The 14,946-nt window shown below is 43.6% G+C and overlaps 1 protein-coding gene across 3 annotated transcripts; it reads left to right on the top strand.

Moving 5' to 3' along the window:
• The first annotated feature begins 1,316 nt into the window (after positions 1-1,316).
• Positions 1,317-14,670, top strand: SERTM1 (serine rich and transmembrane domain containing 1). Of its 3 annotated transcripts, XM_083499036.1 has the most exons (3): positions 1,317-1,445; positions 12,424-12,555; positions 12,958-14,670. In XM_083499036.1, the coding sequence occupies exon 3, from the start codon at positions 13,109-13,111 to the stop codon at positions 13,430-13,432; it is 324 nt and encodes a 107-aa protein (XP_083355162.1). In that variant the 5' UTR covers positions 1,317-1,445; positions 12,424-12,555; positions 12,958-13,108; the 3' UTR covers positions 13,433-14,670. The 3 variants fall into 3 exon arrangements, with proteins under 3 accessions (XP_083355162.1, XP_083355161.1, XP_083355163.1); XM_083499035.1 differs by lacking the exon at positions 12,424-12,555 and having other exon boundaries at positions 1,323-1,445; XM_083499037.1 differs by lacking the exons at positions 1,317-1,445; positions 12,424-12,555 and adding an exon at positions 1,470-1,849.
• Positions 14,671-14,946: the final 276 nt, after the last annotated feature.

The raw sequence follows: 14,946 nt of genomic DNA, 5'->3' as shown, positions 1-14,946 counted from the left end.
GGAACATCCAATGAAGTTGTTTATTCAGGACAAACAAATGGAAGTAATTCTTCACACTGTGCAGATTTAAACTATGGAACTCACTTCCACAGGAGACTGTGATGGCCATTAACTTGGACGGCTTTAAGAGATTACTTCCACTGTCAGCAGCACTGTGCTTCTCTATACCAGTGGCAGAGTGCTGTTGTGTTCAGGTGCTGCCTGTATGCTTTCCACAGGTATCTGTTTGGCCACTAGAACAGGATGTTCAACTAGGCCTCATCCAGTAGGATATTCCAATGTTCTTATGAGTCGAACAACATCTGGAGGGCTACAGGTTTCCCACCACTGCATTTGCTAAAATCAAGTCAGGTTTATACCTGTCTAATACCTCAAGCAAGTGGCAGGAAGTTCTAGGAGCTACTGAATCCTGGGTTTGCTTCCTTGTGAAGAGAGAACACTGGAGGCATGGGGCTTTTGTAATATCTGTTTATCTACAAATGTACAAGCTGAGCATGGAGGAAAAGCAAACATCCAGACAGACAATTCCAATTCCTCCAAAAGCAAACAGCATACCACTCCCAGGCAGAGAGAAAAACTCTGTCTCTTTCATAGGTCACATTCCAGTTGCAAATTCTTTTTCTCCAACCACCAGCTAAGCAAATGGAGTGTGCTAAAGATAGGAGCCACCATATGTGAAAAGCTATTAGGCTAGCACCTTCAGCTAGTTCGAAAGACATGAAGTAGTTATCACTGTCCTTTATCAACCATTCAAGCAATGTTCTTCTCCTCACTTAACATGACACACACAAAAATCTGCCATAACATCCTTTGACTTTCTGATCGGCAAGTCCTAGGCTCTGTGGTTTAACCCACAGCACCACCCGGGAACCCCTAGCACTGCCCTAAATCCTGCGTTGCTGCCACAGCTTCTCCCTTCAGTAGGGGCACCCATAGCAGCTGCCCTTGGATTCTGGCTGCCTGAGGCGGCTGCTCTTGTCTGCCTCATGGCCGGGACGGTCCTGCCTGTTCTCAGCAGGCCAGGTGAATTATGTATCTGCTAAACGGGAAAGTGGGGAGGGGTCTTTATTAAAAAAACACGTGTCTGGAAGGAAATGGAAAGCAGAGCCTTCGCATCTCACATATCTATGCGCAGGGAGCCTCCACCCCACCCGCTCTAGAATATGCGAAGGGAAGCGACTGCGGCCAAAGGTGATGGGGAGTCTTTATTCTAAATAGGGCGAGAGCCGGCTGCTGATTGGGCGGCGGAGGCCTCTCCCCTCCCAGGGGCGGGCCAGCGGCAGCCACGCCCCTCGGGCTCTTGCCAGCCGCTTCTTCGGCTGAGCGCAGTGCTGGCCGGGTGGCTTGTAGAGCGAGGCGGGCGGTGATTCGGTGTCGCTCCGGCTGCCCAGCGCTTCGCAGCCTCGTTCCTCCGGAGAAAGCCAGACGGGATCCCGCCCGCGCAGGTCAGTGAACCGGCGTCCCTTCCGCGGTCTCCCTTTCTGGATTGCACGCGCGCCCTCCCTAACCCTCCTCGGCTCCAGATTTTCTCCACCTTGTTCTGCTCAGAGAGGCTTTTGAATGGTGTCGTTTAAAGTCCTGCCATCGGAGCAGCCTTCCCGTCCCGGAGATCTCCCGGGACAGCCTGGCATTTCCGCAGCGTCCCTCCGCCGAACGCAAAAGGACGAGGCGATCCCCCCCGGATCCGAAGCAATTTGCTTCGGAAAGAAGCCTCGCTAGAACTTGCCTGTTTCCAAGGAAGTAGTAGTCCAGGATTGCAGCCGAGCAACCCGGTTCTGGGTCGGTTTGCTAGGAAAGCCTTCCACGTGGCTTACTCCCGAGTAAACATACAAAAGAACGCAGCCTTTAGGTACAGAAACCGGCCTTTTAGTTTGCTTCAAAAAAGGGGACCTGTGGGAGGGGGAGCGAAGGAATTAGATTAGTTTCTCTCTCGCTTTTTTTTTTTTTTAGGGGACGGTTTTCTTGCCTGGTGGAACGGTTTGGATCTCTTTAAGTTTTGCAGGGCAACCCTAGGCATGCCTACTCAGAAGTAAGTGCCACTGAGTTCGGCAAGACTTGCTCTCAAGAAAGCGTGTCTAGGATTGCAGCCTCTGTGACTCCCTTAACTGCCTGCCCCCCAAAACACCCGCCATCGCCATTCATTTATTAACCCAGGTTGCAGGAACATCACCTGTCAGTGGAAAACCAACCTGTGCTACAGAGGAGCAAAGCTCTTCAGTGTTACATACGATTTGCCCTCTGGCTGGTGTTTAGAGGGCAAAGAGTTTCCGGCAGGTATTTTTGTGCCCATTCTGCATCATCTCCAGATTAGAGAGTTTTCAAAAATGCTCTTCTCTCCCCCTCACACCTGCACACTGTTGCAGACACACACAAAGCGGGTGATAGGAAGAGGGAAATATCTGATTTGCACAGCGTGAATAGCCTCCTGCAAAACGAATTATCTACCACACTGGAGAAAAAGATTGGGCAGTGCATCTAAATATATCTATTTCAAAATGCAATCTGGAGATTTAGAGGAGGTTCTCTTCCATTCAGATTAACCCAGGGATGGTTTTCCAAAGGTATTTCCATTGAGGGAGTGGGAGAAGAAGCAATGTTGTCTTTAAATAGTAAAGGGATCTGTTGCTGATCAATTTACAGCAGAATTTTACAGGTGTTTCTTTGGAAGTAAGGCCCACTGTGATCTGTGTGACCTTATTCTCCAGTAAATGTTTCTAGAATTATGGACCCTTAAGGGCTGCAGAACAGATGGGTGTGCATAATCTAGTGACTTGCAGCCAGATGTGCGAATTGCCTCCATATTTGAAGAAGTGTGACCTGTGAAGGTTGTCTCGCTCACATGCATGTCACATGTGCTACAACTTGACACTGCAGTCATCAAGTCTTGGACATGGATGTGTGAACTTCTCAGGCTGGCTTCATTGCTAATATTTTATGAGGTGACAGAGAAGGTTTCATATGGATGGAAGCAGAATAGAATATGGGGTTGGGGGAGATAATAACCACTGGCTTTTATTTGCAGTTGTCCTCTAATCACAATAAATGGCTGGATAAGACTTCTGAAGCAGAATATTTGACAGACTTTAAAATAAGGGTTTTTTTAAGTTGTTTGTTTTGCTTCTAACTTGGTCATCCTAAATAAATATTTCTGGTCAGCATTTGTGTAACTAAGGAAAGTGAGATGTGAAAACATCTTTGGCTACCTGAAGTGGTTGTTTTTGTTTTATTTAAATTTTCCCAATTGCTCTTTTGAAAGCCAATGTGATGCTTTGCTTAATATGAAAAGTTTTTTGTGTTCTACTGGCCATTACACTCAGTTTTGCTTTTTCTGAATAATTTTTTAAAAGTCAATTTACAGATCGGCACCTATCCCTTGTTTAAATAACATTGTCAAGTAATATTTACAACTAAATACAGTTTACTCAAAATCATTTATTAGGTTTTCCACACTCTGCCATTAAAAATATTTCTCATTTATGCTCAAATTGCTATTGAGATATATTAGTGTGTACATAGGGCCATGGTGAGTGGGGGGCACTAATTAAATTCTGCAAGTTGTAATGAACTTTGAGAAAGTTTGACTTCAGCCCTAGAGAATGAAATTGTCTCTGCTATTCGCACTGCACTGAAAAAAAACCTATTTTTTTCTGTTGTAGTAAAAATAACTCTGCTTCTCCAGTGTAGATTTACTGGGTTTATATTTTGGGTCCAAATTGGCCATTTCCTTAAAACCTGCTCAGTTAAAATCCTCCATTCTGGCAAACCTAAGCCAATAATTAATGCGCAGCCTCTGGATTTTACATCTGAAACAAGTTATTCTTGTTTCCAGCCTCAAAATGTAGGCTTGAGAAAGAGCTGGAACTGACAAAAGCAAACTTTTAAAAGTTGATCAAAATACTCTTTCCATTTCAGAAATAAAGCCAGTACCGGCTTAGTCCACTACTGAAGTTGCAAAATTGTTTTCACTATTTAAAAAAATATTGTCCTGCTGCAATTTCAAAACAGCCTTTGGTCTTCTTGACCACTGAGCACTGGAAATTGCAACTTCCCCTGAAAGAAAGAAAGAGAGATCTGCAGGTATTTTTTAAAAGTCTAGCATGTTTGAATGGAATTCCACCCAGAGGCCATGTTTTAGACAGCAGTATGCAGAGAGCACTGATTTAATTTTCTGATGTTCAGTTTTTAGCTAATCCCAAGAACAAAGAGAAGAGAATTTGTGAAGCAGATGTCACAGTGCTATTTGCATTTGTGATCATAAGGATTGTGTCCTAGTGATAAAGCAATAAAACTGCCAGCACATTTGCAAAGCTAAGCAGGCCCCGGTATGGTTTCAAATTTGGATGGGGGACCGCATGTTGAGATTCCAGCATTGCAGGGGGTTGGACCTTGATCCAATAGAAATGCCTGCAAAAAAATTAATTAAAAGAAGCACCAGGTGTCCCACACTCTGTCACATAGATGTGTGTCCATGGGCAATAGCCCTTCTCCCATTAGAGCTGCAGATTTGGATAAACTGTACGCCGTCGCCCTGGGGGCTCCACATTCTCAGTGAGAAGTACCACCACTGGTCCCCACAAGCAGTAGCAATGTAAAACAACAAAGGTGATGGTATCCTTGAATAGATCTGTGGGCAGGTGCCTAGCAAATTTGCAGCAAGACACACCCCATCACTCTTCTGAGTTGTAGCGGAACCCAACAGTTCTGCTACAACTCAGCAATAGCCAGCCTAGTAGACCTGCCAGAGAACTGGGGAGAGAGATGGAATCAGTGGCCTCTGCCCTTTCTTTGTTCTCATAGTGCCTGGTTTGACCATCAGTCAACATCCTCTCCATCTTATGCTCTATCAGCACCTCACGCTCCAGCTGCTCACTCTCAGCCATTATGCTCTCGTCCTTCAGCTTGTACTAAAGGCTCGATTGGTTACGTTTCCACTTCTGCAAGCTCTTGCTGGAATGTGGTTGTTGCATGTCACAGATGATGGGAGCTGCAGACCAACAACATCTGGAGGACCACAGGGTCCCCATTTCTGTTGTACCGTATGCCAAATACAGTTTTTGTATACACCTAAAAAAAAAGTAGGGTTGCATCCAGTGAAGCCCATTCTGTTCACTCAGGGACTTCTGCTTGTCCAATGGGACTTCCTTTCTTGAAACTGTTCCTATAGTTCCCCTTACCCTTTGGAGCAGATTTCAGGCGGTGCAGGAATGTGTAGAGAAAATGAGAGGAAGTCCCATTGTACAGGTGAAATTCTTTGTGCTAATGGGACAGCCTTGTCACATTTGAACTGAATGGGTTGTATTCAGCATACAGCACATCTTCAAACAATTTAGGTTATTGGGGGGGGGGCTGTGATTAGCTGCAGTTCTCTGCTGAGGGTATAAGGAGAGAAACATGGGCTGCCTCTCTATAATTCCCTGATCTAGTAGCTGCTCATAGTGAAATTCTGAAAGCATGCTATATCCGACGCTCTTCAACTGGAATATATTAATAGTTTTATGCCGAGTGATGCTGTTACTTTTTCCTTTTGCTCCCTCACTTCCTCCCCGACTTTTATTTGCATTCCAGGGCCAGTGTGCTTTTTTCGCTGGAGGATTCTGTAGGCATTGTTGTCTCAGCTGTGATTGAGGACCGCTGCACTGCATGCAATTTTGGGAAGGAATAATCAAATGCTGTGCAGCATGTGAGAAGTGTCTGTTAAAGGAGCTCCTAGGGCAATGGGAGAGGATTGGAACAGAAGTGGAATCATTTATATTTGTCTCATTTGAAGACAATTCCACACATTCAGCCTCTCCAGAGATTTTGTTTTCACAGACAGAAGTAGGATCGATGGAGAGCACGTGGAGAGGAGGGGACGGTTGTCCTCTGGCATCTGGGACGAAGATTGTGTGTGAGCTTCAAACCTCACATGCATGTGTACAACGTTCCATTGTATGACATCTTGTTTCCGTGATTAAATTTTAATGTGTCATCAACTTGGAATGATAAAAGACAGGGTGTGGCTGGCTTCTGTTATCTTGTTTTGGCACCGAATACCAGTGTGATAAATAGAATTATCAATACGTTTTGGTATTAATGGTGTACTGTATTCTGCAGTAGTTTTGTTGCATTCGATAGCTTCCTTTATTACATTCTGGCTGATTTCAAGGTTGAGTGGCTCAGAGTTAGAATAAGAAAAAAGCAACATAATAAGAGATTCAAATGCAACCCTGGAGAATTGTTTATCTACTCAATCAAAGTATGCTTAAAGAATGGGAAATAGAAACATTCAGAGATTCTGCCAGATTCTTGTCTTTCTCACGGAAAGAATCTTTCTGAAAGCAGATCTACTTCTTGCTTTATGTATCCAGAACGGGCCTTGTCTGTGGTGGCTCCCCGTTTGTGGAATGCTGTCCCCAAGGAGGTGTGCCCAGTGAAAACGTTCCTCTTCAACCAGGCCTTTGGCTGATTAACATTCAAAACCCTTTTAAACGTGTTTGTGAGAGCAGGGGATTGCTGGTTTGTTCTTATTTTTTTTTATGTACCTTGTGGTTTTTATGTTGTGAACCGCCACTGGATCTGCGGATGAAGGGCAGTATACATATTTGATAAATAATAATAAATAAATCAACAAATAAATTGTTTTGTGTGTGTGTGTGTCTAGAAGACTATATTACTATTACAGTTAATGTTATTAATCACATTCTAAACCAATGTTTAGACACAAATACATTTAAAGCAAGATTTGAAGTGGATACTTGTGGGGCCTGTCAAAACAAAATCATCTTCAACTGTTTCTGAAAAATGCAGATAGTGAGTGCCTGCTGTATGTATCTCGACAGGAATGTTATTCCACAGAACAAGGGCAGAAACACTAAAAGCCCTGCTCTGAGTTGCTGCAGGCTTCTGAGATCTTTGGAACTTGCAAGAGTAGCTCTCCCACAGAGCTCAGGCATCTACTGGGCATATTTGGGATAAGGTGACCTCTAAAGTAACCTGGTCCCGAGCTGTACAGGACTTAAATGTTAGTAGCAACACCTTGAACTTGGTCCAGTAGCAAATTGGATGCCGGTTCAAATCATGCAAGCAAAGTGTTATGTGCTGGCAATAGTTTTCCCCACAAGCAACCAATCTGCCTTGTTCGGTACAGGCCACAGCCTCCAGATCAGTTCCGAGAGTAGCCCCACAGATAGCGCATTGCAGTGACACAGCTGTGAGGTTACCGATACATGAACAACTGTGGTCTAGCTGTCCCAATCCTAGAATGGCTGTAGGTGACATACCTGGCGAAAGGCCAGGAGTGCCTTTGAGGACACCTGTTCCACCAATGATAGAGGAAAGTGCTATGAGTCAAAGGTCTGCCTTGCTCTGCAAGTCATTCCATATAATATCACGGCAAAATAAAACGGTTTGGTCATCTGCCAATCATATCACCAAAACAGGGAGAGACCCAAAGTTGGGCCCCCAAGGAGCTTGCACTTGTGCCGCAATTAGCCAAGGGGCAAGCAGAATCTTCCACTTCCGCTCTATAATAAATCTAGCACAACTGGTTAATTGGTCAGATGTCTACTGAATCTCTTGATTTTCACTCCAGGGTCTCTTCCAAATTCCCAAACTCAGTCACTGAAGATATGTCTAGTTTTAATTAGCTGGCACTTGATGTAAACATTTTATTCATGCCTGAGAAAGTTGTTCCGACGTTGTGGTTAGATTTGCGCCATTAGTTGCACCAAACCTCAAAAGTGAATTGTTTGGCAAGATTATGGCTGCTGTGGCTGTAGTTCAGACACCTTCCTGTTCAGCCAGGGCCATCTGGCACTCTTTGTGCGCATAGAGAGTGCACAGCTTTCCAGCAACATTAGACTGCCTGCTCTTGGTTATAGTACCCCAGCAATTAAAGAAACTATAAGCTAGTGTGTAAAGCTGGCATACCCAGATTGTGAGCCACCAAGCCAAACAGCCTTGCATCCATGAATTGTGATTTTGCTGTGTATTGATAGGTTTTTTTGTTGCTCCAGTTTGCTGCTCTTTTATTGGGTCTGTTCTGTGGCTATTGTATGGCTTTTTCTGCAAAGCATTCTTCTGATTTTATGTTCTGCATGTTCTGCTCTTCAAACTTTGTAAGTTTATCGGAGAATACTTAGGCAGCGAGTGCCTAATAAATGGAATTAATATAATTAATTGCCTTCCGCCACCACTGTGTGGCTGAGGGCCAAACAAGATAAGACACCATTCGTGCAATTAGCATGAATGATTGTATTGTGTGGCTGGCTGTTAAAAAAACATCAAAGTCTAGATCAGAAACGGGAGGGAGCAGTAGTCTTAAATCTTTTGCCTTCAGTAGGGGTCCTAATCTCTCTCTGCCCCCTATGCCTCTTTGCACTGGAAGACAAGTTCCACTAGCATAAATAAGATACTTTCTCCCAATGCAAATACAGTCGCACCTCGGAAGTCGAACGAAATCCGTTCCGGAAGTCCGTTCAACTTCCAAAATGTTCGGAAACCAAGGTGCGGCTTCCAACTGGCTGCAGGAGCCATGGAAGTCTGGTCGGACGTTCGGGTTCCAAAGAACGTTCGCAAACCAGAACACTCATTTCCAGGTTTGCATCGTTCGGGAGCTAAAATGTTTCGACTCACAAGGCATTCGTGATCCAAGGTACAACTGTAGCAGGTGTGGGGAGTGGTCTGGATCAGAGCAGAGCAAAAGAGTTAAAAGTGCACACCACCAGTGTCCTGATGCATACTAGACTCCCCATGCCTGTTCTTAATTTTTTTTTAAGCCATTAGCACAATTACTAATTGCGATGGTCTTGCCTTATTTTGCCTCAGATTCTCAACTTTAACCAAGTCTGGCAGGTTAGTGAGCACGGTTTCAAAAAACAGCTAAAGAGTTGTCCTGCTAAAAACTCACATTGGATTTGGTTCTTGGAACTAAGCCATCTGAGTTGTTGCATTAGCAGCTAGCAAGCACCAACTGAGCAGCTTTATAACCATCCTTATTGCCCTAGTCCTTCCTCAAGGGAGAGAAACTTTGAGCTGCCAGATGTCCACTGAGCCTTCTGGTCTGGGCCTTGACCTGAAACCAATGTCACCTCTGTTACTGAGGATGATGTGGGAAGCCTTTAAAGCTGATTGATGGGGCCACTTGGGATGAACTGGGGTCCCCAAATCTGTAGGGGTGATAATGGGGTTCTCCTCATCTGAGGTCTCAATTCTGGTGCACTGTAGCACATCCGTTGCATGAAAAACTTGTCTGGAATGGTCCCAAATTGTTGTTTTGTCAGCAACAAGAATTATGCCTTTATCTGAGTTGGAACATTGGTCCATTCAGCTCAGTGCTGTCTACCCTACCTGGGTGATATTGAGCTAAGGTTTACTCAGACTAGACGCACTGAAATTAATGAAACATAACTTAGGTCCAGTAATTTCCATAGGTCAACTACGTTTTGCTCAGAATAGAATACCATCTACTGGGTATTGAACCTAGGGCATTCTTCACAGAAAGCTCATGCTCCATCACTGAGCTACAGCCCTTCCACTAAAAGATTTTGTTTTAAAAATATCTATCCCATCATTTATCATTGCTGATCTTAGGACTGTTTACATCATAAAGAAAGACTAGAGCAATTAAAAGTAATTAAAAATTCAAAGGGTAAAGATTGTGTAGACTTGTCTCACATAAAAGCCTGGGGGAACATATACGTTTTAAGTTGGCACCACAATGAATAAACTGTTGATGCTGACTTTTATCTCCAAAGAGAAGGTATTCCACAAATGGAGGGACCCCACTAAGTAGTCCCGTATGTGCATTCCTGCTAACCATACCATTTCTGGTAGCAGAACATTTAGAAGAACCCCTTCTGAAGATCTTAATACCCAACAAGTTGATGTCAGGATGGCGCTCCTTCAAGTCTGTGGGTCCCAAGTTCTTTGCTTCTCTGCCTTTGGTCTAATCTGTCAAGCCCAAGAACTGCAAATGAAGCCTCTGCAGCTGCATTTTCATAGAGGTTGGCAGATAAAATAGAGTAATAGAATCAAGATTTACACAGAGAAGAACCACAGGCAATAAAAATGTAAGGGAATTTATAACACTGTGCAACCAAGGTTATCTGAAAGAACACTCAATTTACTGCAGTATGTAGAGCTGAAATTGATGTGATCCTATCAGTAGCTTACATCTGAACTCTTCTGAGACTGACTCTTAAATGCCGTTCGCCCTCTCCAGTTCTGCTAAGAATGGACTCATCTGCATTGTTTTGAAGCCATTTGCTCCACTCTTTTTAAATAAATAGACAGGTGTTCAGGGAATGATTTTAATGATTTACTATAAAGTGGATATATAATGAGCTGTGAAGATTTTTACTCTAAAGACAAAAGAGGAGACAAATTTAAAAAAGAGAAGGAAAGTAGGAATTGGATACCGTAGCAGAGCCATTCCCATGCCAAATGGCTCCCCAAGTGAGGAGCATCTTTGGTGAACATGCATGCACACACATCTTCCATCTGTTCAACTCTCAGATCCCTTGATTTTGTTATATCGCCATGCATGATTTATCCCGTTAATACAGTACACAATTAATTTGCTTCCCAGGATCTGATCACAGTCATCTTGCCATTTGTTGATTGGACACTGGTGTTGTACATATTTTTTTTAATCAATGCAAGCCGCACAGATCATTGTACCAATTGTATGATTATTTATACTATTTGTTTCAGCAGTTGAGTGGATAATTACAAAGCCAGTAACAGGCCTGGGGTCTAGCTTGCTTGGAGGCAAGATAACAATCACATGAGCCAAAGGTAGGAGGCACTCTAATGACCTGGCTGGAGTCAACAGCGCCAACCAGAGGCCTGTGGGAAACCAGCAAGCGGGCCCCAAGCAAAGAGAACTCCTCTGCTTTGTGGTTTTCACCAACTGGTATTCAAAAACTTTATTGTCTCTAGTTATGGAGACAGAACATAGCCATCATAAAGGTAAAGGTACCCCTGACCGTTAGGTCCAGTCGCAGACGACTCTGGGATTGCGATATAGGCCGAGGGAGCTGGCGTTAGTCCACAGACAGCTTCTGGGTCATGTGGCCAGCATGACTAAGCCACTTCTGGCGAACCAGAGCAGTGGATGGAAACTCCGTTTACCTTCCCGCTGGAGTGGTACCTATTTATCTACTTGCACTTGACGTGCTTTCGAACTGCTAGATTATGCAGGAGAAGGGACCGAACAACGGGAGCTCACCCCGTCGCGGAGATTCGAACTGCCGACCTTCCGATTGGCAAGCCCTAGGCTCTGTGGTTTAGACCACAGCGCCACCCGCGTCCCTATAACCATCATAGCTAGTAGCTTTTAGTAGACTTCTCCATGAATTTGTCCAATTCTATTTTAAAGCCATCCAAGTTGGTGGCCACCACTGCTTCTTGTGGGAGCAAGTTCCATAGTTTAACTATGCTCTGTGTGGGAAAAATGACTTTCTTTTATCTGTCCTGAATCTTTTCACATACAGGTTTATTGGAGGTCAATGACTTCTAGAGTTACGGCTCGTCACATGGGGCAGCGGTCAGCAGTTTCTGACAGCACATAAGCTGGCTTTCACATCCAAACCAACTCACACTCCCTTGCTTTAATGAGATGCACATTCAAATATATAGTCCGACACACAGTCTAAGGCAATTCATATTGTGCAATGTGCAGCTAGACCTGGATTTGGGCATTTACATTCATTAAAACCATACTATTAAGCTTAGGATAATATGTCTACCATACAAATGAGAAATTTGATGCCATTGCTTCCTTTTCTGCTAAACTAGGCATTTATAAGGCACATAGACAAGGCGACATAGAAATGAAATCAAATTGGGTATAAATTATTTACCGTAGCTGAAGTTTTAAAGATATCTGAAGCTATTTATAGTATTGTCAAGACCCTTACCTTTAGATTACTATTGCAATATAGCGGTTATTTTATGCACGCTTTTGCAGAGATCTAGTGGCAAATTCTTTCGCTCTCTTAGAAATTGTGTGCTGAGGCATCTTTTAATCCGTCAGAAGAGAAATGGTGCTTGGAGAGACTTGTTTGCATGTCTTGAAGATCATTCATCTCTGCTGGGTTTTCTCACAGACAGAAGAGCTGCTGGCATCTTGAGGAAGAAGCTTCTTAATTAGGTCAGAGCAGTGGCAGGTAACCTGTGGCCCTCTGGCTCCTTCTGAGCTCCAGCTCCCATGAGTCACAGCCAGAATGACCCATAGTCTGGAATGGCAGGAGTTCTAGTCCAAGAACTGCTGGAGGGCCAAAGGTTAGCCACCCCAGTGTTAGAGGAAACAACAAGAAATAAAGAGTGATAAATGAGAATATCAAAGTAGAGTATTATCGGTAGCAATGTTGGCGCATATTTATGGAATCACCAGATTGTTTTAACCTCATTTCATTTTATCCCACCCTCCATGTTTTTCAGGGTCAGTTTCTGAGGCTCCAGAATTGGAGTGGATTCCAAACAGACTTTTGCCAGCGCAATGGGGCTTCATATCCACCTCCACCCCCTTGCAGTTCCCTATATGCCCCCAAAATATGCTTCAGAAAGACCCCGGTAAAAATCACACTGTGCAATCAGAAGTCCTTTCCACGCACACATGGACAGTGTTAGATACAATGATATAGTTATGGAAGACCTAACCACACAAAAAACCTAAACTGGTACAAAACAGTTCTGAGTTCGGCAAAAGGCTAGTTGATGGGTTGGTTTCAAGAGACACCAAAGTCTGCAGTGTCCAGATTTCTGTACTTGGGAGATTACTAGCAGCACTTAAGTAGAAAGTATACATTTAAAATATTACATGCCAAGCTTTCTGTTACCACTTGCCTCTAAGAAGAACCAAAACATGAAGTTGAAGTTATTCGCTTGCTCAACATTCTAGCATTGCATCAAATAAGAAATGAACTTTTAAGTACTATAGTCTAATTTTTCCTCTCCCCCTTTTCTTTCTTACAGCAACAAAGGATAACACCATCCAGATTTATTCTGACCTAAGAAGTGAAGGATAACAGCCATCACTGGGTGGCTCAATATGCCAGCTTTCTTCTGGAAGGTTGCCTTTGAATGTTAGGTCTCCTCCATTTATTTTACAACACGCACAAATAAAATGTCGGAACTCCACCCTACCTCTGGATTAATATCAAATATGGAAAATGGGACTTTTCTGGAGCTGTATCCCACCTCTCTCTCGACATCCATGGATTCATCTTCCGGACACATGTCTAACGTCTATGTCTATGTCTCAATATTCCTCAGCCTCTTGGCATTTCTTCTTTTGCTATTAATCATTGCACTTCAGAGGCTGAAGAACATAATCTCTTCCAGTTCTTCCTACCCAGAATACACCAGCGATGCTGGGAGTTCCTTCACTAACCTAGAAGTCTGTAGTATTTCTTCCCAGCGGTCTGCTTTTTCAAATCTTTCCTCCTGAGAAGGAATGAAAGAAAATACATTGGGGGATGGAACAACTTTGTCTAACTCTTGGGGGGAAGTTGTGCATGCAGTATTTTCTTTGGAGGACTAGTAGTCATAAAAGAGGTGACTTTTAATTTTCACTTTGGTTTTTCTTTCCCTTTTTAGTCTGCATTTCCCCTCTTTATTAATGACTTTTTCATCTCTGAGCAGTGAAATTGATGAAGGTCTCCTGCCTGTAATAGTGTTGTAGCATTTCCCCAACCCATTTAAACTGGGTCTTCAAACTTAACAATGGGAAGATTCTGCTTCCTGGGCTTTGTCACCTATGGTTTTATCGACTCAAAGCTTCAGGACTTTAACTTCCTCAGAAACACCATGATATCATACAGGATATCACTAGATCTCTGAAAGTTATTTATCTCACCACTGAAAGAATCTGTTGTGCCGTAGTTCTAGAACTTAGAGCAACTTTAAGACAACAAAGCTTAATTTAATTTAACAATTTAATTCAAAAATTTGTCGCTGAGGTCTCTTGTATGTTTTCCTGTATACAGTCGCCGTGTTGTCTGGTGTGCTTGTTTTATTTTAGCCAAATGATTATAATAAATATGTGGGCTCATTCCATTTCACACTAAAACCGCATTTGGTAGACTTGCAGATTTTCATGAGGACTTTGAATTGGAAGAATTGGGCTGTGTCCAAAGTAGATCTAAGAAAGAACTGTGTGAGCGGGAACAAGACAGTGGTGATTTCCCGCTCTCAGGTTGCTTAAATGGAGTACGCCATGCCCCCTGGCCGACCAGATTGGTCAGCCAAGGGTGTGACGTGCCAGGGACTCCCTATGATGCGGGGGCTAGCCATATCCCCGCAAAAGGGGCGGGTTTGCGTCCCGCTCGCAACTCCATTTCCCTGGCGAAGGGAAATGGCTTTATCAGCACAAGGATTTCGCCTACTTCACCTCACCCAAGCACCCCCTAAATCTGTTCTGGGGGATCTCCCAAGCCTCCAGCGCGGATTGGGGTAGGGTGCAGGGCACAGACATGGGGACCAACCTGTGCTTTGAAGGCCTCGGTGAGCTCAACACCTTTGAGGTCATTGGTTCCATTGTTCAACTGCTGTTATCATTAAAAAGTGTCTTCAAATGCCCAGTCCAAATCTACCCTCTTTTAAATTAAGCCTGTTAGCTCTAACCTTGCCATGTGGCAGCCCTTCAGAGAAATAAAAAGTGTTATCATGTCTCCGTTCCTTTAAATGTTCCTCATTGGACTTGTTTTCCATATCTCTGATCATCTTCATTACCTTTCTCTGAACTTCTTTCCAGTTTGTCTGTGTGCTTCTCAAAGTGTGGTGCCCAAAAGTGAACAGAGTGTTCCAGTTGAAGATGGCCTAGCACAGAATAAAGTGGAAATATTACTTACTGTGACAAACTATTCTAAGAGTTCCCTGGGGAGAGGAGTTGATTCTTAAGGTACTTTGAAAACTGTGAGAAGAACAGGGGTCTCCTAACAATTCTCAGAACCCTTAACAAGC

Source organism: Podarcis liolepis, assembly GCF_965112155.1.
Source record: "Podarcis liolepis genome assembly, chromosome: 4".
Taxonomy (NCBI): Eukaryota; Metazoa; Chordata; class Lepidosauria; order Squamata; family Lacertidae; genus Podarcis; species Podarcis liolepis.
Note: the sequence above shows the minus strand (reverse complement) of the source record. Positions and strands in the feature narration are given on the sequence as shown.